The 24,185-nt window shown below is 32.0% G+C and overlaps 1 protein-coding gene across 1 annotated transcript in view; it reads right to left on the reverse strand.

Moving 5' to 3' along the window:
• Positions 1–1,440: 1,440 nt before the first annotated feature.
• The window catches only part of LOC127737849 (cytosolic phospholipase A2-like), a 44,345-nt gene continuing 21,600 nt past the window's right edge, over positions 1,441–24,185 (reverse strand). Inside the window, exons 10-19 of the mRNA XM_052248794.1 lie at positions 20,459–20,595; positions 18,417–18,633; positions 17,461–17,575; positions 15,702–15,839; positions 15,211–15,261; positions 14,424–14,904; positions 11,265–11,368; positions 4,623–4,792; positions 3,944–4,130; positions 1,441–2,743 (exon numbers count right to left, since the gene is read on the reverse strand). Coding sequence (XP_052104754.1) covers positions 2,502–2,743; positions 3,944–4,130; positions 4,623–4,792; positions 11,265–11,368; positions 14,424–14,904; positions 15,211–15,261; positions 15,702–15,839; positions 17,461–17,575; positions 18,417–18,633; positions 20,459–20,595 — 1,842 coding nt within the window. The 3' untranslated portion in view covers positions 1,441–2,501. The remainder of the gene's footprint in view (positions 2,744–3,943; positions 4,131–4,622; positions 4,793–11,264; positions 11,369–14,423; positions 14,905–15,210; positions 15,262–15,701; positions 15,840–17,460; positions 17,576–18,416; positions 18,634–20,458; positions 20,596–24,185) is intronic.

The raw sequence follows: 24,185 nt of genomic DNA on the forward strand, positions 1-24,185 counted from the left end.
TACACAGTTTTAGCTGCTGGATCCCAATTATTATCAAATTACCCTAATATTTATGTTTGGGTTGCTATAAAACCTAGTTTAACCCACTATTTTTTTTCTCGGAAAATGCCTGTACCAAGTCTGGAATATTACAGTTGTGTCGAGCATCATAGAAGAGACAGTGATTGTTGTGATGCTCATCTGAGGCAATCAAATTGGCACTATTTATGTTATTGTAGAGTGGAAAGGTGAGGAAGTATCAACTGCAGGAACTGTTCAACTGGTATTTAAATCCAACCTTTTTACTTTTATATTTCCTCAAAGCTAAAGAGTTAAGATAATTGTCTTTCAGTTCTGTCTGTTTGGCCTTATGAGCATACTGATAAAAGTGATAATCATACTATTGTTGTTCTATAATTGCATGCAGTATATGTCAGTATGAACATCAATTCGCTGATTTTTAGTTTGATGCAAAACTTAAATGTTCCGTTTGTTTTTTCTATTGACATTCTATATAGTGTGCTCGGACGATTGTAAACCGTCGTGTCTTCCTGTTCTATTTTGTCGTTTCTACATGACATGTACAGTGAAGTAAAGCTACTAATATGAAATTCATGTACATTTGTGTTTCAGAGTCTTATGGTAGTCTTATCTCCACAGGTTTAGTACTTTTATCTAAACACATCTTCACAAAGCAACTCCTAACACTGAATTATCATTATTTACTTTACATCAAATTGATTGATTGATTGCGGTTTAATGTCCCTTTCAGCACTGTTGGCTATTTTGCGGCGGCCAATTTTTAATGGTGGAAGAAGCCGGAGTGCCCGGTGAGAACCACCGACCTTCGGTAGGAAAACTGACAATCCTATTCAATTAAGATTGGGGTCGAACGCACCTGTCACGTGCCGGACTCGAACTTTCAACCTCAGTGTTTACAGGCTAGTGATACTTAAACAACGTTGACCACTCGGCCACACAGGCCCCAATTAACATCAAACAACCAATATAACATCCATATATTGAATTGCAGTTCGAAGGTATAATCTTGTCCGTCATAGTTAACTTAATAGTATGAAATAGGTAATTATGAATAAAAAGATATCCCTGGTATACGCCAATGACAAATAAATAGCCATAAGATGTCAACATACAGTCTTACACAATAGACAAATGTCTTAACAACATGTTACGCTCTTACTCGTCCCGATTGTATAACTGTTTTCAATTATTCAGACAGAAATATGTCACTATAATTCGATAATAGGCACGTTTGAGAAAATTTATTGACACTTTAAAGATACGGTCACTTGTTTCTGTAGGTGATTTGAAACAAAAAATCCTTCAGTTTGTAAAGATTTCAAATAATTTTATATCTCTAAAACAGGTTAATATGACACATTATTTACTCAATATAAATATCTAATTGTCCTTGAAGGGAGAAAAACAATATTTGATATATAAATATATATTATTTTTTATTTCTACATACTAAATAGTGTGTTAAAATTACATTGTTTGGAAATCTATATGTATATAAATATATAATCAAAATTCACACGGAAAAACAAAAACAAATCAACAACAAACAGTCATATTGTTTGTATGAGGCTTAGCGTTTAATTTATATATGTAGTGGACAATAAATTTGGTGTGTCAATGGACACATTGTTTTAGTCGTTCTGCATAAACACTTTCATTTGAAACAAACCAACAAATCAAACACTAAAACTGAATATTCGACGTTGTTCATATTTCAATATGACTGCTTTTAGAGCTAGGAGGGTACAGTTTTTAGCTAAATATTATTGTTCATGGCCAAATTATAGAAAACTTGTATTTCTTTTGCAAGCTAGCACAGAGAATTTAACCGAAAATTGTGTAAATGTCTAACTGCGGCATGGAAGCTAAGATCACTAATTATATTTGCATAATAGTTATATTTCTGCGCTTGTTATGACTTGATTATGTTGTTCTCTGTTTAATTTTATAATTGCCAATTTAAATATTTTGTAATTTTACTACAGCATTAATTTTGCATCTGCAATAAAATATCAATTCATTCATTCATTCAATATCATTATAGTCTTAACGGAATATAACCGATACCAAATAATTTTGTTTTAAGTATTGGAAATCAATAGTAAATAAGTTTTTTTTCGACACAATGTTCCACTTTTTGAGCCAACCGAGTTGAACACATATTTTTGCAATTAATAGCCTGTCATCTGTCGACTAGACTTTGCTATTTGCAGTCAACTTTAAGGTATTATGTAGTTTGTATTACGAAATGCTATCACAAAGTTAAATTCATTTTTTTTTCATATTGGGTGAAAAAACTCTAAAATGGTAAAGTAATATCAACACAAGAAAAACAGAAAGGAATAAAAAAATATGCAAAGGGGCATCACTAGGACAAATAAAAAAAGGAATGTCATATTGATAAATATATCATGTAACGAAAATAAAATCATCATGAATATAATTTTGACGGTTGTCCTATTCCATACAAGTAGATAATGTTACACAGGAGACGATGGATGCCGTTGCCTGCCAGTCTGTTTCCGTTTCTGTTTGTTTTGGATGCTTTTGGTTATACAGGCCTTGATATGGACAATGTTATTCAGAACTATGAACTCAGAAAGTTGTGACAATCTGTCAAAGTTTTCCGCGCTGTACTGGAAGTTGGTGCAGTTGAATGTTTTCTGATCATCATATACTGTGAAGTTAGCGAACTCTTTTTCAGTTTCATTTCGTTTGACTCCTAAAGTACAACTAATTATTAATAAGTGATAATATTATTATAAATACAGGGTGAGTAAATCCCATATGGCATCTAACGACCCTGTATATATCGTTTTAGGTCACTATCACACTGTGTAACGAATTTATGTTACCGACTATCTAATATCGTCAATCTAGACATAGTTGAAAACTTTGATATCAAAATGTTAACACAATTCAATTATTTACAGTGAGAAAATCAGCGTCTGTAAGACATATTTTGTCTAAAAGCATGGCAATATCATAATTATGTACCTTTAGAATGTTTCTTTATTTAATAACAACAAGGTTTTTGTTTAAAGGAACGTAACTCTACTACTAACCGTGTATTGTTTTATACAGGGACGTAACACCACTATTAGCCGTGTATTAAAATAAAGCACGCCCACTGACCAAATATTAAATATACACGGTCTCTAAGTGTTCGCTTTAAACCAATGATATTCCTAGAAGTGTTATGAGATAAGATAACTATTTATACATCTAGCAAATGCACACGAAAACCGGAGAAAAACACTGAAACCCTAAGATACAAGGCTTGATTAGTAAACTTCTCTTTTTTTTTTATTTGTGTGATGTTAGCTCATTATTCATTATTTTGATAATGAAATGATTTATAATATATGAATATTTTACTACAAATTGAGAGTTCTCAAGTACATAAAATTTATCTTTTATACTAATTGCGTTTTATCAAACATTGAATTATGTGAAATGAGCCTTCTTAACTCTCCGTCTTGAGCTAACCTGATAAAAGAAATCAAAAATATGTTTACTGCTTGTTAAATTTCATATCACTATTATATCGTTTATCTGCAAAATAGTTCAAATATATTAATTCAGTACTTAAACCATTGTGTTCCGTTGCTTGTGCGCTGTCATTCCCCTAAAGAAGCAGCAAATTATAGCAGTAATAAATGTTCGGTGTCCCGACCATAATTTAAGTGAAATATTTTGATTGATATTGCGTTTCATTAATGAAGTACATTTGTCAAAAACAAAGAATAAATTTGGACAACGATAGTCCTAAAAAGCAGAGTGTTTCATAGATTTTTAGTTCAAAGTATATTCTATTCTTTGTAAGTTGGCATTGTATATGTGTCTACCTGGTTTTTTGTACGTTGGTATTTTATACCTGCCTACCTGGTTTTTTGTAAGTTGGTATTTTATACCTGCCTACCTGGTTTTTTGTACGTTCTGAAATCTTTGTTCACCAATACAAAGTGCATGATAATAGGACATTCGGGATCATTTTCATCTTCAAAAATGTACAGTTCTTGCACATTCTTGCCTTCATACTTGTCAACGTTGATTTTTGGAAATTTAATCTCATGTTTTCTTGCCCAATCTTCTGCTGTTAGTAATGTCTAAAAACATAAAACACGTTTTATATTCATCGGATTAACGCAATTAATTTAGCATGTACTTATACAGCAATTTTCAAATGTGAAGTGTGATGCAAGTGCACTATACCCTTTTTTTTTAACATTTCCCATTTTGACATTTTAATCAGTGTTTTCTTCGCAAACCAGTTTATTTCTTTTCGAAAATCACCTTAAAAGATACGGATTTGTATAAAGAACATTCCGGAAAACAAATATAAAAGTAACACTATGTGAAACATTAAAAGATTTTAACAGTAATTTCATATCTCATTACACACAAAGATGACAATGACAGTATGAAACAATGATGAGATGTAGACATTTTTTCACTGTGTATTGCAAAATTATACCAAGAAGGTTTTTATATATCCATTTGATGTTTGAGAGAAGAGACATGCATATATGTATATAATATATATATTCGTGGTCAAGGCATTCACAATATATTTTCATGTATAAGTCACATGCTATTACCTTGAAAGGGTCATTGGAATCTTTTTTTCGGTCTGTAAAATCAAATGACAGGATGAGGTCTACGTCCCTACCGGGTTTGAAGAGAAGTGGATACGGAGAGTTGAACGCTAAACCAGCATCGATCAAACACAACTTCTCAATGTCATTTTTTAAGTAATTCTCAAATAAAGCTGAAAAGATAAAACTCTTTAATTTGAATGAACCTGTTTTTTTAAATACATTTAAATATTTTAACAGCCTGTGGTATATTCATATATCCATAAACGCGTTAAATGTAAGGTTCGACATACATGTATAAATATTTAAAGTTAAAAACTTAAACATTTTAATGAACGTCTGTTTACATGTCTCTCGCATACATATGATGCTGATGTTTTGTAAGCGTTTCTCATAGGCATGTATAGTAGAATTCAGAGGAACAATATGAAATGTACCAGGAAAATCTCCAAAACGATTCTGTTACTGTTTTATATAAAGTAACTAGTATATCAGTAAATAAACTCATCATAGATACCAGGGTTAACATATATTACGCCAGACACGCGTTTCGTCTATAAACGACTCATCAGTGATGCTCGAATAAAAAAAGAAAATTCGTCTGATACATAATTTTACCGATTGTACCCTTTTCTCGATTGTGACAGTTTGACTGAGTGTGAATTCGCATGGCGAGTGATGTGTGCATAGCAGGTGACGCTTACCATGTCGACGCAACTGTATCGCTTACCCTGTCGACGCAAACTGTATCGCTCCTTTTAGAGTTCATGCGATTCCATCAGCTTTTGTTTGTTACCTTGATTTATCTCTGAACATTGTTTAAATACTATCGTCTTAATTTATTATAATACGGATAATAATCTTTTTAAATGTTTTGTTGAAAAAAATCAGAAATCATTTTGAATTAATCAATGTATCTCCCACATGCATAGCTCTGGTATTGGCTTAACTTTTGGTCCTTTATAGTTTTGTCAGCTCTTCAACATCTATATGAATGTTTGGCCCCGAGCATCACTGAAGAGACGTTAATTGTCAAAATGCTTATCTGGTGCAATAAGATCTGTACCGATAATACATAATATAAATTGTACCAACGACGATTCTTGTCATACCCTGTAGTGTAAATATGTGTCCCGTTTTTGTATCCATTTATGATTTAAGATTGAAAAAGAAAGATTGATTATCTCACTATGCATGGTAAGATATCTTAAATCAAAATATGGTGACCGAGATGAATTTGTTAATATAATTTCCAATCGATTAGTTTTATGTTTTAACTAAAAGCCTGTGTCGTTCACCTAGCTATAAATGTATCTTCAACAATGACAACTATCCAACATTGTATACTAAAATATAATTCATGAATAAAATCTCTTTTTTGTTGATCTAATACTGATGATATGTTTTTCTGTTATGTTTCACAGTATCTACTAATATACGAAATTGAGTAAAACTCAACTTTCAAGGACATTTTTCCCTATGAAAATTGGACTGACAATTCAGGCTGTGTTGCCATATTTGACATTGTTTCGTGTCCTACAGATAATTTTTAATGTTAACAGTTTCTCTCTAGCTGATATTGTTTTGACCAAATCGCAATAAGTCATACACAATTGTCTTTGAAGGGTAATTAGCAATACAAAACGTCAACAGACAATTTCGGCTATGTGATTTATTTGTAGATCTTGTATTGATAATCATTTTTGTTTTTGTCTTTTAAGCATGCACAATTTTGGCTATGTGATTTATTTGTAGACCTTGTATTGCTTATCATTTTTGTTTTTGTCTTTTTAGCATGCACAATAACGCTATGTGATTTATTTGTAGATCTTGTATTGCTGATCATTTTTGTTTTTGTCTTTTAAGCCATGTCGGTCAAGTTGCTTCGCAGACGTAATCATCGGACACATGATGATTCTGATTGGCCAGTAGTTTCAGAGAAGCAGCTTTTGATAAAACGTAACAAACGATATACGACGACGACGACGACTAATAGCTTACTTGACACTTTGGGTCCGTTCACTTAAAAAGAATATATAAATAAAACATGTTCTTTAGTACACATATTAGTTTCCTTAAGAAAAACAATTCAGTACTGTTCAGACAATCGCTTGCTGTCAATTAAGAGCAGACTTTAGTCTTTGTTCAGACTTTTCAATAGTTGTTGTTTACCAATACGAAACAACATATATCAAATTGTCTGAAAAGGTACTGAACAGTACTGTATTGACTGTAAGCAAAATATCTGAACAGTACTTAACTTACTGCATTAAGATATCTAAAAAACTAAATCTTTTTAGTATCAGACTTTTCAGATGATGTTACGATCAAAATGTCCGTTTAAGACAAAAATTACTTTCTGGTGTTGGTATCTATGACTTACGCTTTATAAAATACAAAAACAAACCACACTAAACACAAAAAAGGAAATAACTATTATGTTATGTAACCAGACCGCGTCCGTCCAAATCTAACAGATTATCCTGAGGAAAAGGGGCCGAAAATACCAAAGGGATATTCAAACTCATAACTCGACAACAAACTGGTAACGCCAGAGCAAAATTCAACAAAAAGTCTACAAAACACAACATTGGAAACTAAAGATTGAATAACCCCGACAAAAACCGCGAAAAGGTGCTGCGAAAGGGTATCATATATAAAATATCTTTAGATGCGTAACAAAATTGAAATTTCAGAAACACAAACGGCGGGAAAAAATCAAATAACTAGAAAATCGCAATACAACCTTCAACAATGAAAAAAACCTATATCGTATAGTCGGCTATAAAAGGACCCGACATGGAAATTGTGAAACAATTCAAATGAGAAAACCAACGGGCTAATAAATAACAAAACCATTTATAAATACTTAGTAAATGGAGAATGTGTCCATGGGACACAGATGATGCACCCGCTTGCATATAACGTTATAAAGGGACATAACTCAAGAACGGTAAAAGTGACGCAACCCAAATTCGAACTTGATCTGTGTTTTGTGGTAATAATCATTGTGTATAAGTGTCATAACATTTGGTTGATGCAAACTGAAGTTAGAGAACGGAAACTAATTTTGGGACGTACGGACGTACGGACGGACGGACAAGGGTAACACTTAATGCCACCTCCGCTGTGGTGGGGGCATAAAAACAAATATTACAGACATTACAGACAATTAACAAACGACAACCACTGACCTACAAGCTCCTGACTTGGGACAAGCACACACTGAATATTGGGGATGAACATGTTTGTGAGCACTCAAACATCCCCTAAACTGGAAATGTACTAGTGGTGTAATAGTACAATATAAAAACGAACTGTAAAAATCGTTTGCAATTAGATTAACTCAAAAGATTAGTACGAGGCACAAAAAAAACTAACATAAAAACAATAGACACAAAACACCAAAATAGGGGTACTCGCATAACTGAAAGCTAGTGCAAAGCCAATTACAACTAACAAATAAATCATGTTCTCCCGGACTAAAATATCAATCATAATACATCCGAAACGCATGACCTTGAGCAAATATAAAAAGAAGATGTGGTATGATTGCCAATGAGACAACTCTCCACAAGAGACCAAATGACACAGAAATTAACAACTATGGGTCATCGTACGGCCTTTAACAATGAGCAAAACCCATACCGTATAGTCAGCTATAAAAGGCCCCGAAATGACAAATGTAAAACAATTCAAACGAGAAAACTAACGGCCTAATTTATGTAATAAATAATGATCGAAAAACAAATATGTAACACAAACAAACGACAACCACTGAATAACAGGCTCCTGACTTGGGACAGGCACATACAGAATGTGGCGGGGTTAAACTAGTTTGAAGGCGCCAACCCTCCCCCTAACCTGGGACAGTGGTGTAAAAGTACAACATAAGAACAAACTATTAAAATCAATTGAAAAAGGCTTAACTCATCAGATGGATACAAATAGAAATACATCTAACAAAAACACAGAGTGGACGTGGACGGGTACTTATACATCCCCACAACAAAAGGACACCAAGTACAGATCTGAGAGTACTCGCAGTTACTGACAGCTAGTTAAAAGCCAATAACAACTAATAAAAAAAATCATGCATCTAAGACTAAATTATCAATCAGTACACATCCAAAATCCAATGGATTTAGTGTAAAGACGTCATAAACAGTATGTTTTCAATTTGGTTTTCATATTTTTGTGTCTTTCTACAAATAAGTGCACACGACCTACTGCATTATTACTTGAAGTAGATATTGTTATGTTGTTAACTAATTTCAACAGCTTTCAGGAAACATTTTAACAATTTTGAGCATTTAATCTAAATTGCCTAATATATAACATAAAGAGCTGACATGCATATATGTCTAGCCTGTGTGAAATTTAGATAGTATAAACACAAAGAGTTCAAATTGATTAGATCGTGACTGAGGGGACTGAGCAAAACTATTTCCATAAAAAGCATGTGCCAACTGGGGACCAAATATCAGCAAATAATCTTTAGTAGTTCTCTTACAACTGACCTAATTTCACACATTAACATGTTAACTATGCTCACTTTTAAAAGTTAATGAACTATGATTAAAGCGACTGGCCATATAATCTCCTTGGCATTAAGATGTGCCTTTGCTTATTCAATATCTCAACATATAGCATTGACACATTATTAGCGGTTCCTCTTAAACTGACATGAAAACTCTTAACAGTTGAAGATAACAGCAAGTCTAAGTCTGGCAGGTGAGACAACCAAAGAGGTTGAGAACTCTACGTGGAACAGATGATACATTGAAAGGGTTAAAGTAATCACCAAAACTAACGGACAACAAAACTGACCCCACTATCCCCCATTCTATAAAAAAGTAGATCATTGCCCAGATACCAGTTTCAATTTTCTCTCCCAAAAATCAATGAACAGCACATGTGTTCAACATTACAATCTTTATAAAAGTTGACCGTTATGAAAAAGCACTGTCACAGATCACCACGGATATGTTCCAAATGTCGTTGCCTCAATCTCGTTCCCTCTTCCTTTATTGAAAACATCACTAAAAATCATTGAGTTTTAACTTGTCATTATCAAAACGACGGTTGTTACTAGTAAAGGAGGGTCTGCTTACATTTCTGGATTATCTATGTTAACCCTCGGTTTTGTTGCTCAAACTTTATGTTTCTGTGTAGTGTTTTGTGGACTGTTATTTGTCTTTTTGTCCCTTTTCTTCATCGCCATTACATTATCTGAACATTTTTATTCGAGTAAAGGTTTGTGATTACCATCTTGGTATCTTCTGCCTCTTTTTATAGAAAACAATTGATCGATTAATCAAAACATAATTTTCCAAAAAAAGCATTGCATTACAATGCATTTTCTGAAAATTCATCTGGCAATTCAACAGCAAAAAAAACCAACTACACCAGTATCCCCTGATATGTCCGACTACAAACCAATGAGTGTATATTAATGTATGATATTGATGAATACAACATGTACAGTGAGTGGATTTGTGTACACATTATGTAGACATTTTATAATTTAGAAAATATTGCTTAGATTTGACAATTAAAAATTCAATAAGTGAATAAAGTATAATAATGTTCAGGCCCTTTCCTTTCCTTATGATTTGGTGTAGATTGAATTAAGTGCAACTCTCACTTAGACAAACTTAATTCGTTAAAACACAAGTTAAAGGGACCTATAGTCTTTTAATTAGAGATCACTGGTACACCTTAAGGAGTTTGATGTCAAGGCCACAGATTAAGGTCATATTCTCAATTTTGAATTTTGATTTTCCTCAGAAACTTTGATAAATAATTACAAAAGATTTTATCAAATTGTTGTGACATGTAACAACTAAAAACATTTGGTTCAATTGGTACAGGAATTGGACGTTTTAAATAAGATTTTTGGGAAACGATATATAAGTGAGACCTACTGTCTTTTGATTTGGTATCCTTCTATCTTGACCCTTGCATTAATGTCAAGGTCAAATGTGAATTTAACATTCTAGAATTTGACCTTTGCTGGAACTTGATACTGGTACATGATAAAGCCATATATTTTTTTTGCATTAGGTTATGAAACCGTATGATCCTGAAAAAGGTCAATTGGAAGGGATATTGTGTAGACTGGCAGTAGCCCTTTTTGCACTAATTTCATAAAAAAGTACATTAAACCAGATATATTAGGAAGTATTATGAAATAACCTATCACATTAAATTGAAAGTTAAATTTTGTAAACAGGAACTGTCCAATTATCTCCCTTATGTCAATCAAAAGTATGTTATCTGTGTAAAGAAAAATGTTATTTGACATCGGAAGTTACTTTGAATAATCTATTTCTTTAGCATACGGTATATCGCAATACACTTGTAAATATGAATTTATTTCATTAGAAATTTTGGAAAGAAACATCATACAGCTGGTTAAGGCAGCCTTTTAGTAAAGATATATTATGCAGCGAAAAGACGAGATAGTTAGTGGATGTACAATTCTCAAGTGATACTAGCAAATACCAATAATATTGGACAGCGATTGTATTGCTCTATTGAATTATTTGAATAAGCCAGAAAAAATAAGCAAACAGGTTTATATCGCAATTTATGCTCCATTCAGTTTAAGATTGCACTAAAAACTTTGAATATCAAACTTACGATTTTTATCTCCTTGCAAACGGCAACTATCTGTTTCATCAAAAGACACTTTCCGCATAAAGTTATTTACCATTGCCGCCCTGTGACGTCTACTTTTCATGAAGCTAAACAAATACAACAACAGTAAAACGAAATAAACAAATATGATGGAATTCGATGACACATTTTACCAAGCAATTATATCAATAAGTGTATCATATTGTTTCTGCGTTTGTACTTGTGTTTTTAATACATATTGTATCCCAGATTTAAGTGTTTTTCCTCTTTTTACTTTTATTTTCGTTTCCTGTATAATGATTTTTCGTTTATTCTTTTTACATAAAACTGGCCGTTAGTTGTCTTGTTTTAATTGTTTAACATTTGTCATTTCGGGTTTTTTTTTAGTTTGCTATGCGGAATGATTTTTGGTCATTGTTGAAGACCGTAAATTGATATATTGTTACTTACTTATAATATGTGAGGAGTGTTGTCTCACTGGCAATCATACCACTGCTTTTTATTTTTTATATTACAAATCGCCATTAAAGGGACAATAACTCTAAAAAGGAAACGTCTAATAATGTTGTACTATGCAATTTTTGTAGATCTTGCCTGACTGACCATTTCTGCTGTTTACATATTTTCTCTTCTAGTTAAGTGTTTGCCAAACACATAGACATGGTTTAAAATCATCTTTGTTGTTAAAATCTTATAAATATTGTATAAAGGAGTTTCAAACTATTTCGGTCATTTTAGTTATTTGTAGATCTCATTTTGATGATCATTTTTGCTTGTTACATTTTCTCTCTACTGAATTTTCCGCTAAAAATTCATTGAAGGCAATATAACATAAGGAATCCACTGGTAATTTCGATACTGTCGATTTATTTGCAATTACTGTCTTGCTGATCGCTTTAGCTGTTTAAACTTTTATTGTTTTCAAGATAATATCCAAACAAAAAAAGAGGAAAATGGACTTTTCATGGACAATATCTTCAAAATTGGCGGTTTAATGTTTTCTAATATTTTATTGAAAATGGTTTTGACCTGCTATTCATTTCAGCCTATGTCAGTTTTACTGTAACTAGTACTGCCTTAGTGTTTTTAAAAGCTTTAACACAAACAAGCCAAAAAAAGTGTCCGAAACTCCCTCGCGGCATGTAATTGATTGAGGGAACATGTATACTGAGGTATAATCGATCATTGCCTAACATCTTTCAAGTCAAGAAAAGTTTGACGAACATTTTCGTTGTACAATGAGTGTTGTAAAATTTTAAACATGGTTGCACGACATAAGTAAACGATTGAACATTATAACTCATCATTAGCAAGGTACAGATCAAATATAAAATAATTTCCTTCCATAGAAGTCAAGTAAAGTATTACGAACATTTTCCTTGTACAATAAGTGTTTTAAAATTTCAGACTATCGGTAGGCACGAAGTGTCTGCATCGCGGATGTAAAATGTTCTTACACGCTTGCCTTTAAGCTGCAGAACAAATATAAAAATCATTCCCTTCCATAGAAGCCAAAAACACTTTGACGAACGTATTCTATCCAAGGTATTTCTGGTGGACGAACGGAGCAGAGCGGTTACTAGACCCTTTTGCCATGGCGACGCAGTTTTACATTTTGTTGTATTGTTCTTAATTGACTTATCAAAATCCCAGATAAACTTCACCAACTTAACACCTCAAGAGATTCACATAATGTTTTTTTTTCAAATAATAAAGTGGTTTTAGCAAAGAATTTTGATGAAAAAAGTTTACACCAACGACGACAGATGACGACGGGACGAGGACATCAAGTAATGACAATACCTCAGATGGCCCTGTTGTTCCACGTTAGCTTATACGAGTTTAACCTTGCCACATTTAAAATGCCTGTCCTAAGTAAAGAACCTCTTCATGATATGAATGAGGAGATGTGGTATGATTGCAAATGAGACAATCATCCACCAGAGTTAAAATGAAGTGGTAGTAAGTACTTGTGATTGTTTTATTTCATATCTTAATGATTTATTTTATCAAGATTATTTTGTATTGGTGGAAGATCTTTTATCATTTCTGTTTAATTCATTCGAAACTAGGTTTTAAACTCGGAACGATTTAAAGCTTAAAATATTGTAAACAAATACGTCTATGAAAACTATATGTTGCTCTATAGATGTGATTTGGTTATTTGTGTCTTTGAGAAGCTGTCTCATTGATGTGTGCCTAAAAAGTGTCGTTTATCCAAAGTCAAAAGTATTTGTGTATATAATATATTAAGTAAAACATAAAAATGTATGAAGAGGTAGGTACAGACTCGCGCTTCAAAGCTGTAGGAACTGAGACATAATGCAAAGAAACTCTATATGTTAGTTTTATTATCATAAGAAATTAACATTTAAAAGAACTGAACATTGAGATTTCAGTAACCTATAAACTTTCGGAAACATTTTTAGGATACACAGGTAGAATTGTGACGATATGTTTCTTAACTTGATTGAAAATCATGCCAATATGCACGAATGCTCATATGTCATGTAGGTAACATATGCAACACATTAGTTATATTTAAAAACTCCTTTTCAAGACCCGTTTTTTTTAATTCGTAGCAGATTTATACTTTCCCTGACCGTTTGTTTATTTAATTATTATTAAAATGTGGTTCGTTTGCTCTCAGTTGGCTACTTAGACGTCACGAAGACGGGTGACCATAAAAAAAACATGTTTTTGCTGATCGCTGAAAAAGAAAAATAATTGTTTGCAAAATTATCGTCTAAAAATCTTTAAAAAAAAAAGATTCCACCACCGATTCTCGTGCAATACGATTTTTCCCACTCTCAATAGTTAAATTTTTAAATTGAGATTTTAACATGCTAAGATTTTGAAGTTTAAATGTCTCGAGGGGAGAAATATCGTATAACACTCGATGAAGTGGTAGAAGGTATATCATTTATTGAGTGATATTACTTAAATAATGTTTATGCAATTAATTTTCAATTTGCAAAAAGTTATCCACAAATAAAAAGACAGTGTAAATAAAATAAAGTGGCATTCGTATCATCTTGAGTTTTCAAAACTACACAAAAACGGTATTGTCAGATCGATTGACTTTGTTCAAACACGACTCGAGGTCCAATGAAACTAATCGATTCTTTCAAATCGTCATACTTAAAAGATTATATCACTTACAATTTTTTACAGTAGTCGCCAACACCATCGAGTTCATCTGCCTCTGCCATGCCTTCTTTAAAAATATCACCAACAACTCTCTCATCTCTGGTTCTTTCCTCTTCAAATATAAGACCGCCTTCTTTGCGAATCTGGCACACTCTTTCAAACAAATCTTCCATTTCTTCTTCACTTGGTTGTGATCTTATAAGTTGAGGTTTTCTTTGTTCTTTTCCGTCATGAAATACATCCTCATTTTCAGTAAAGTTACTCACATTCGATTCTTTAAAGTCTACACAAGAAGCACATCCACTTTCGAGAACATCAATTTCAGATGAATCGATAGCTTTATCATTATCATCCTGTTCTCTGGGAGGACCGTCCAACACGTCCAAGGTGACAGACCCTTTTTTATCTAAATGTTTTTCTTTTTTGTTTTTGGTAGATAAATGTTGCCTGTTTGATTTAACACTTGTCTGTTTGGTCATAAAATCACTAGAATCTACAACAAAGAAAAATGTGAAATTTAATAAATTAGACGCATAAACAAACTTAACAACAGGTGGAAATACATATTGATAATATAACAATTATACTCATATAGTGAAAACCTTTTATTGTTAATAAAAGTACTGATTAGGATGTAACTATTTGTTCAGCATAAATGTAATGTCACTGTCCAATCTGATCATATTTCAAAGATTAAAAACAGACTATACGTGATAGTAACTTCCTATATGAATGGTCGCTTCGGGAGAGCTTGAACAAATGTTCTTTTTGATGATCATGAGCATATCAAGTTGCCTACCTTTGTTCGCCAACTCTTCATGAGTCAATGTAAAAGCACTCCCACATATACCTGAAAGCATGGAGAATTTAATAGCTAACAAATAAATAATTACAGATAAGATCGACCTTTGTACCAAAATCAAACTGAGACAAACTAGATTGCATAATAATTGTGTATGACAAACGTAATCAGCTCATAATATAATAAAGTTACAGAAATACTAGGAAAAGTATCAGCTAGATCCTTAATGTATTCATTACTTATTTTTTGGACCTGTAATTTAGTAATGTTCTGGTAGTTAATTAAAAATTATTCTCTTTGTAAAGTTTCCCTGAAGTTCAATTTAATTTATTTTATATGACTTATTGCATAAGTACAAAGAACATTTCGGTGCCCGTTATTTTTGTTTAATCACTTTGTTTTATTGAGAAGTTATAATATGAAAGAACGCTTGTGAACAAATATGTTATGAATAACAATTTGACTATGGTCTTACGATCCTAACTCACCCATTATTTTAAAAAGTGGAATTTCGTCGATTCGTTGTGTTAGTAGTCCTTTGTCGAATTCGCTTCCAAAATTTTTCATGTCAATTGCCGCTCCATATTTTGGAATGCTTACTTCATATGGAGAAAACTCTACCCATTCTGGTTAAAAATGATCACAATATAATAGAACAAAAGTAGTACGGAATTCAGTGTGCATTTAGAGACTATAATCATACAAAATTCAAATGCATTGTTCCACACACCATGCACAGTTTATTCACAGTTTATTCAATATTCTTGACAAGTATGGTTATACCCATACACATCATTTTGTATTTGAATATATGAGTATATATTTCATTGATAGATTTCTTGAAATATTAATGGATAGGATGTATACAATGTTGTGCTTATTGGACTAAAAGAAGAAAAATGTATAGAAAATTGATAACTATGAAGCTAGCCATGCAAGGGTGTTTATAGCCTGAATGCAATCTTTGCCCCCAAAACCGTCCAGGAATACACGCATTTAGCACCATAAGAAAGAACATATAATATTCTTATTTTTTTCCGATATGGCAATCAAATATGAGAATACCGCTGATAAAACAGACTTTGTCTGATACCTTATCCTAATGAGATTATTAAACATCTAATACTATTGAAGTAATGGTAACGATGCCACAAAATCAATACATGGTCTCTGAATAAAAGGATAAATACTTACGCAAAAAAAAAATGCCTGTACAAAGTCAAGAATACGACAGTTGTTTTCAATTCGATTGATGTGTTTGAGCTTTTGATTTGGTCATTTGTTAAGGGACCTTCCGTTTTGAATTTCTAAACATCAATGGCCTATATTATATATTTTCTCGTAAACGCTAGTAAAATTTCCAAGTTATAAATGCAAACTTGATGGGATGGAACATTTTACTTTCTCAGAATCTGAAATTTTCCTTTCTCAGAATCTGAAATGAATGGATAGTATTTTAACAGCAATCTTAATATTAAAGAATATACTATTTTGAAGGAAATAAGATGAGATGAGAGAGTCACCAAACGACAAAGATATCTGCAGGTCAATTACATGGTCTTCAACAAAAGGCAAATGTTTATATCATAAATAAACTTCTGAACCGTACTGTAAAGTCAATATCGTATATAAAAGTGTCTCCATTCTTCAATGTATTAAGCATTTTTCTCTTCATAATTACATCGAATCCAGAAGATTAGCGATTTAAAATTTTCAAAGAGCTTAAAGCATATATATATTTATACGTCTAAGTATGTGACAACTTCACAAGATACCTTTCTCAAAGGTTATACAGGACAAACACCACAATTTTTATATACTTCGTCTAAAATTTAGTCTAGCAATGTTAGACCAGCAAATGTGCATTAACTTGTTTTTGTTATTCCCTCTGCGGGATTTTCGTATATTCTATATTCTCGTCAACTGTATCTAAAGTGGTTACATAGTTCATGATGTATTGTTGCATATATATATAGTATACCTTGCAGATCAGCTGTTTTTTCTCTGTTGTGAATGATAATTTTACTTACCATGCATTCACATCAATATCATGTTTATCATATAGGCAATACATTTTATATATACTTCGTCTGAAATTTAGACAAACATTTTGAGATCTGCAAATTTTAGTTCTTCCTTCAATAGGATTCGAGTCCCTGATTCTGTGACATTTTGGCAACAAGTACAGCATGCACTGTGTATATATTTCATTCAAATACACAGATATTGAATATTATTTCTACATACCATGAAATGTTTTGGTATTCTGTTCGTCTTTTGCATGAATGGCAGACAATAATGGAAGTGGAACAATTCCCTCTGCTAATTTATCTTGCTGTTCGCTCCATTTACAATTTAACCTCTATAAAGGGACCAAAACAGATTAGTGATCAATTCTATTACCATTATAGAATATAATACATATTTATTCTGGTTAGCCATCGCATCATAACATGTAATATACAATAAATATGAAGAAAAATCTATTTTATTACGAGAGGTTAAGTTTGACATATTACTGTCTTACTGTTTATTACTGAACTGTAAAAAATGTTGGTATCAATAATTGTTCCAGGGTATAGTATTGTTCCTTTATCATCTTGCTAATAATGAACAGTAAATCACTGTTCATAAGAAGTTCCACAAACAATTATAAAGTTGTAATGAAAAGCAGAAGAAAGGGAAACAAAACATTACTACGTGATATCAATTTCTGCCATAACCAAAAAGTTCACATGGGACACACTGTTGACAATATTGAAATTAATTCGAGAAATTGATTTTTTAAAACCCATTATATATATCGCCAGACATTTCATACAAGTCACATATCAAGAAAGAAAATATTGACACGACTGCATCAGTAAACATCGATAAAATTTCCTTTAATCATTACAGTAGTTGAAATCAACGTTTTAATATCATCTAATAAAATGAGAGTTTCCCATTTATGCTGGTGAAATTTAGTTGATTTCAACTTAATTACATCTATAAATTTGTGTCATTAACATGTAAAAATTCAGTGTAATTTGCGATTCTTAACCCGTTGCTTGATGCAATACAATGAAAAAAAATCTTTTACATACAGAGTTCCAGGTGTTTGATAAAATTAAATTAATATATATGTGGTTTTGATAAATCAAGTGACATTATAATTAATATTAGTATCATAACAATGTTTATATTATCATTACTATTCTTACGTTTGGTATAAGCACACCTCCCAACATTGGTCCAAATACATCCGTTGTAAAGTTCCATGACTTTCCTTCCCATTTCGTATAAAAGAAATTCCAACCATACCGCAATATTTGCGATATGCTTTTCGGATTTTTAGATATATCAGTTTTCAACTGTTTTTGAATATACTTAGGATCAATGTTTGGCCATTCAGGATGCGAATATAGTGTTGCAATTAACCTATGAAATACAGATATACATATTAAACCTGGGTATCACTTATTTTATTTTATAAAAAAGATAGTTATGCATAATTTAGGAGAGACTTATACAAATGGTATTTTTGTATCCGTCACTCAACCAACATAGCTAAAAATTAAACATTAATTGAATTTGGCTCAAATGCAAGTACTAATTGCTTAAAAATGAAAATTTTCTAACAATTATCATAATAAAAAGATCTACAAAAATGGTAATTTGCTTGATTCAATAAATAGACTCCTCATAAGAATAATGTCCCTAAAGTGATGAGTACTTTACGAAGTTTATATTTCCGTAAATTCAGTTTCAATACACCTATCAAGATATATATGAAAACCTGAGGAACTGGATGCGTCTACAAGGTAGGCATCCCTTGCTATATATGCAGCATCTGCAAAACGAAACCAGACTCATGTATCCTAAAAACTTAGACCAGGAATACATTTCTCTCGTGAATCGACAAATCCAGACATATCTTATCAGTCAAGCAATGCGTTATGTTATACTTGTCTCGATTTATACAAAATGCTTGAAAATACAAGCATGAAATAAAATTGACTCTTTCTAAGAGTTCTTGACCTAAAAAGACTATTAGTTTCCTTATTTTCATATTAAATGTTTTTTTCCATCTTGAAAACATTAAACTGATATTGTAACAGGAAAATGATCATCGAGGTATGATAGCTCACATGACCGAAACTCTTACCTGGTTGTTTATAATAGAATTGAATTGAGTTTTTTTACTTATACGACATACGTTCAAATGAACGTCACATTTTGTATGATGCAATTCTTGCTCAAAATGGGATGGTCTCTTGCTTTCAATTAGTTAAAAAAAAATTTAAACAGAAATTCAATTCGTATTTACAGATTTTCGAAACAAACAAATATAACTATGCTTTTCACATTTTGAATCTAAGGTAAAACTTTTAACACAAAACTTCGGCAGAAATTGTCTAGTAAGATGAAAGCAGTATCATTCCATATGAAATCAACTGTAATACTCATATAGATAAAATTGGCTTATGAAAATGTTGATTTTAAAGTAAATAGCTCGTAAAATATTTATCAACTTTCAATTATTGGTGTACCCTAATCACTTATATCAAAAGACAATAATTATTGCTACATATTTATCAGAGAGATGGAAGATACCAAAGGTATATTCGAATTCGAAAACAAACTGGCAATGCCATGGCAAAAATAAAAACGACCAAACGACAAACAGTCTACAAAACACACCACAGAACACTAAAGACTGATCAACACGAATCCCTCAAAAACCATGGTTGATCTAAGATGCTCCGGATGAGTAAACAAATTCTGCTCCACATGTGGCACCCGTCATAATGCTCAGATAAGTGCAAAGCGGGTGATAAGTTTTATTCGGTAGGTCACATTCAATTATTCAATTATCCGTTTTTATCTGAAATATTGTCAACTTCTTTTTTTCAAATGAATAAAATTTGAGATTTTTTTAAAACATAATCGTTTGGACGAAGAGCACGAAAAATGCAAAAAATAGTTTTGATTAATAAGTTGGTGGAGCTAATAATTCTATAATCTTGGGTTGCTTTCATACGCAATGAAGGCATATGACGGAATCCAATAATTGTCTTTCAGCCAATAAAAGATAAGCCTTCTGTAAATATAGGACGATATTGCCCTGAAATGACTTTCTAACACATATTATACATGCATTATTAAGAAATCTTCACCTCTGAAACACAGTTTGTGTATTATGCTTTACCTGTTATAATATACATATTTCTTAAGATGATCATTCGTGAGATTGACGTCTTACCATGAAGAGCCAGACAAGACAGCAGTATATAAGATGCAATCAAGAACTTTTGTATTGTAGAGGGCATTAATTATCCCGGACATGGCTACCATAGCTCTGTATCCTCCACCTGACCCCATCAATGCAATGTGTGGAACCTGTAAGATTAACGATAAACTTCTGTATTGAGATAAATATCATGTTTTTTTTTCAGCAATGCATTTTTTCTGTTTTGTAAAATAGAGTATATAACATTTATTTATTCATTCATCAAAACTATAACTATGAGGTTAATCATTTTACAATCTTTTTTCTTGTATTGACAAAACGATTGTTCTTTCATTTCTCGTTCATGATAAATTTAGTTCAAGTAAATTCATAATAATTTTGTATTATTAAAAAAAAAAGAGCCCGGAGGACGAATGGTTTATTTTTCATGAACCAACGCTTATCCATTGTGTCTCTAATTTAAGCTATTGTTCTGATGTCTTTTCAAAATTAAACACTTTTCTTAAAAAGTGTCGTAAGTGAGTTTAAATAACCATGTTATCATGTTCAACGATGCGTTAATAAATCAAAGTTCACAATTAATCAGTTAGAGAAATCCCAATATAACATAACATGTCTGTCTTTACATTAACGCACGTATGTTCATTACTGAATTACTGTATTTGTGTTTGTATTAGTAAGTTATTTTTGAAATAAATGATATTCTAACCTCTCATCTGTAGAATATAAAATTAACCTAAATTTTTCGCTCAAAAATATTTCACTATATTCCGTTGCTGATGTATGAAATAAAATCACCAAATGTATTAAATCCAAGTAAAATGAATGACATTACAATAATTTGAAAATACTAAGACATTTCTTCTCTATAGAAATCATCTACAAATAATTACATGATCTTTCAAAATCGTAGTTATCAATCATCTTTGAGTCGGTTCAAAAAGATTCTAAAACTGCACAATTGACGCTGTGATATTGAAAGTCCTTCTAAAAATGGCCTATATATATTAAGTGTCCAGGCAATTAAATACTATTTTAAAGCAGCTGTCATAAAATTATCTTACAGTAGTTTAAACAAACCATTCACGTTTGCATGCCCTTAATATTAATGAAAGGAAAAATATAACAATATAAGAAAACCCGCTATTATTACAAAAATATCCACAATAACGTACAAAAAAAGAAATATGGAAAAGCTAAAGGAAAGGGACAACAAAGAGAAAACTGGGATTCGAACCTTAACCGAAAATTTCTACTTCTAACTTCACTTTACAACGCATTCATCTATACCTCGCGGCTACCAACTTATACTATACGATTGTCTATCATGTATATATAAAGGTACAAGCCCTGTGTGTCCGTTTTACCAATGTGTATCATATGTTCATTGGTATATATAAAATAGATATCTAAATAGTCTCTAATAGAGATTTACAATAACTGTCGGACTAGGAGTCCGAGTGCGGGTAGGATTACAAATCATACAGGTAAGCTGTAGGGGTGACTTCAAAATAATGTGTAAGCTAATCAATTTTACTGTGCTCAATCTTTGCGTTGACGGTTTTTTTTCCATTTTACTGAAGAGAGTAGAAAATGGCCTTTTCGCTTACGCTCGTTAACAGATATGTTCAGAATTTTAAAACTTTCACAACAACCATTTTTTGCTTACACACATTTTCCATGCCTATGGCCCATAAGGTATCGCCCCCTGGTGTCAGCTGCCTTTAGGAAACCATAATGCTTTCCTATTTGCTGCTGACACATGATGAGTCATGGACATGCTTAATTTCTACTTTCTTTTTGGCTAATTATTATATGTTTAATTGATCCAACTTTTTGTGTTCTTTACATATATGGATATCTATTTTTCTTTTTTTTCTTTTTGGGCTGCTTGTTTGTTATCTATATCAACCACACTTGCAATAAAATGCATTAGTATTTAAAAAAAAACATACTATAGATTCTTTATCTACGTATTCTTTAAGAACTTAAATAGTTCTCGTTTAACTTTTTTTTTATCTCATTGTTTGTATTGTATTATGAAAAATTATTGATGTTGTAATGTTTATGCCCTTTGGGGCCCATAATTGGAAATAAAATATCTTATCTTGTATCTGATATTTTTTGTTCGTAAACATTAAAAAAAAATGTAAATCCCTTTTCAAGTTAAATGGTCCTTTCATAACTGACGAATTATTTAAGGGGATTAGATAATACTATAATTTCTTCAGCTTTTTTTTATTTTTGTTTTTGTTTTGGGGCTATTTGTTTCCACTGTGTATAGTATTGTCACATTCTTTATGTGCTGTCACAAGTCAGGGGCCTGTAGTACAGCGGTTGTCGTTGGCTCATTTCTGTCATATTGCTTTTCGTAAATTGTTATGTATTAGGCCGTTAGTTTTCTCGTGTGAATTGTTTGCTATTTTTCATGTCGATGCCTACTATAGCCGACTATACTGTATTGGTTTTCTCAATGTTGAAGGTTGTACGGTGGCCTATAATTACTTACTACCACTTCATTTAAACTCTGGTGGTTAGATGTCTCATTGGCAATCATATCACATCTGCATAGTTTTATAGTCTTAAGCTTGAAGGATAAACATTTTAAATTAAATAGAAATAAGATGTGGTATGAGTGCCAATGAGACAGACAACTCTCCATCCAAGTCACAATGTGTAAAACGTAAACAATTATAGGTCAAAGTACGGCCTTCAACACGGAGCCTTGGCTCATACCGAACAGAAAGCTATAAAGGGCCCCAAAATGACTATTGAAAACAATACAAACAGGAAAACCATCGGTCTAATCTATATAAAAAACGAGAAACGATAAACACTTAAGAACCACATCAACAAACGACAACCACTGAACAACAGGTTCATAAATGATTGCTAATTGAATTTTATATTGACAAATCAATTGAAAGAGTGTTTCTTCAAACAGAAGCAAAACTAAAAGTAAAACAGCAAACGAAACAATAGAAATAGAAAGGACAGAAAGAATCGAAACGACGGTACGGAGAAGTGTGTGAGAGGAACACGAATAGTACATGTAGGTGGTTGTGGCTATAGAAAAAAATACTTTACTAGTATTTGACAATGTACAGCCAAAATAAATTTATTGTAATTTTGCAACTGACATTATGTTTTCTGTATGATTGATTCTTTCTTCTATAAAACAAGAAACACTAAACACATATACACGATGTACAATACAAAACTCGTGCTTTAAAGAGGTTAAATGCATATGATTTATATGTCGAGAAATTTCTTTTTGATATATATAATTATAAATAAATAAAACTTGTTGTTTTAATACTTTTGTTTTACTTATATGCAAAACGACATCATTGAACCAAGAACAGTCTAATCACTTTCAGATGAATCTAAATCATCTCCGGCCGCGGCTTTTAAACAATTTGGGCACCTGTTTTGTTATAATGTTTTCATATATTTCATGATTACTTGATACCAATTGCATTAAAGGTTTTTTTCTCGGGGGTTTGGGGCATCATTGATGTTATCTGCAGGAGCATCATTGATATTATATGCACGTCTGGTTGTAGCATTATCTGTGGCATAGTCTAAATTGATATCTCCATTGCCAGGCCCTTTATCCGTTTTTAAGTTCAGGTTCCTTTACTTCTTGTACAGCAGTAGGTGGCTCCTGGTCTTCGTCAACAGGAAGAGATTGGATTATTCATCAGCCATACACCAGATAACAGATAACCAGAAAGCC

Source organism: Mytilus californianus, unplaced genomic scaffold (genome assembly GCF_021869535.1).
Source record: "Mytilus californianus isolate M0D057914Y unplaced genomic scaffold, xbMytCali1.0.p SCAF_4, whole genome shotgun sequence".
Taxonomy (NCBI): domain Eukaryota; kingdom Metazoa; phylum Mollusca; class Bivalvia; order Mytilida; family Mytilidae; genus Mytilus; species Mytilus californianus.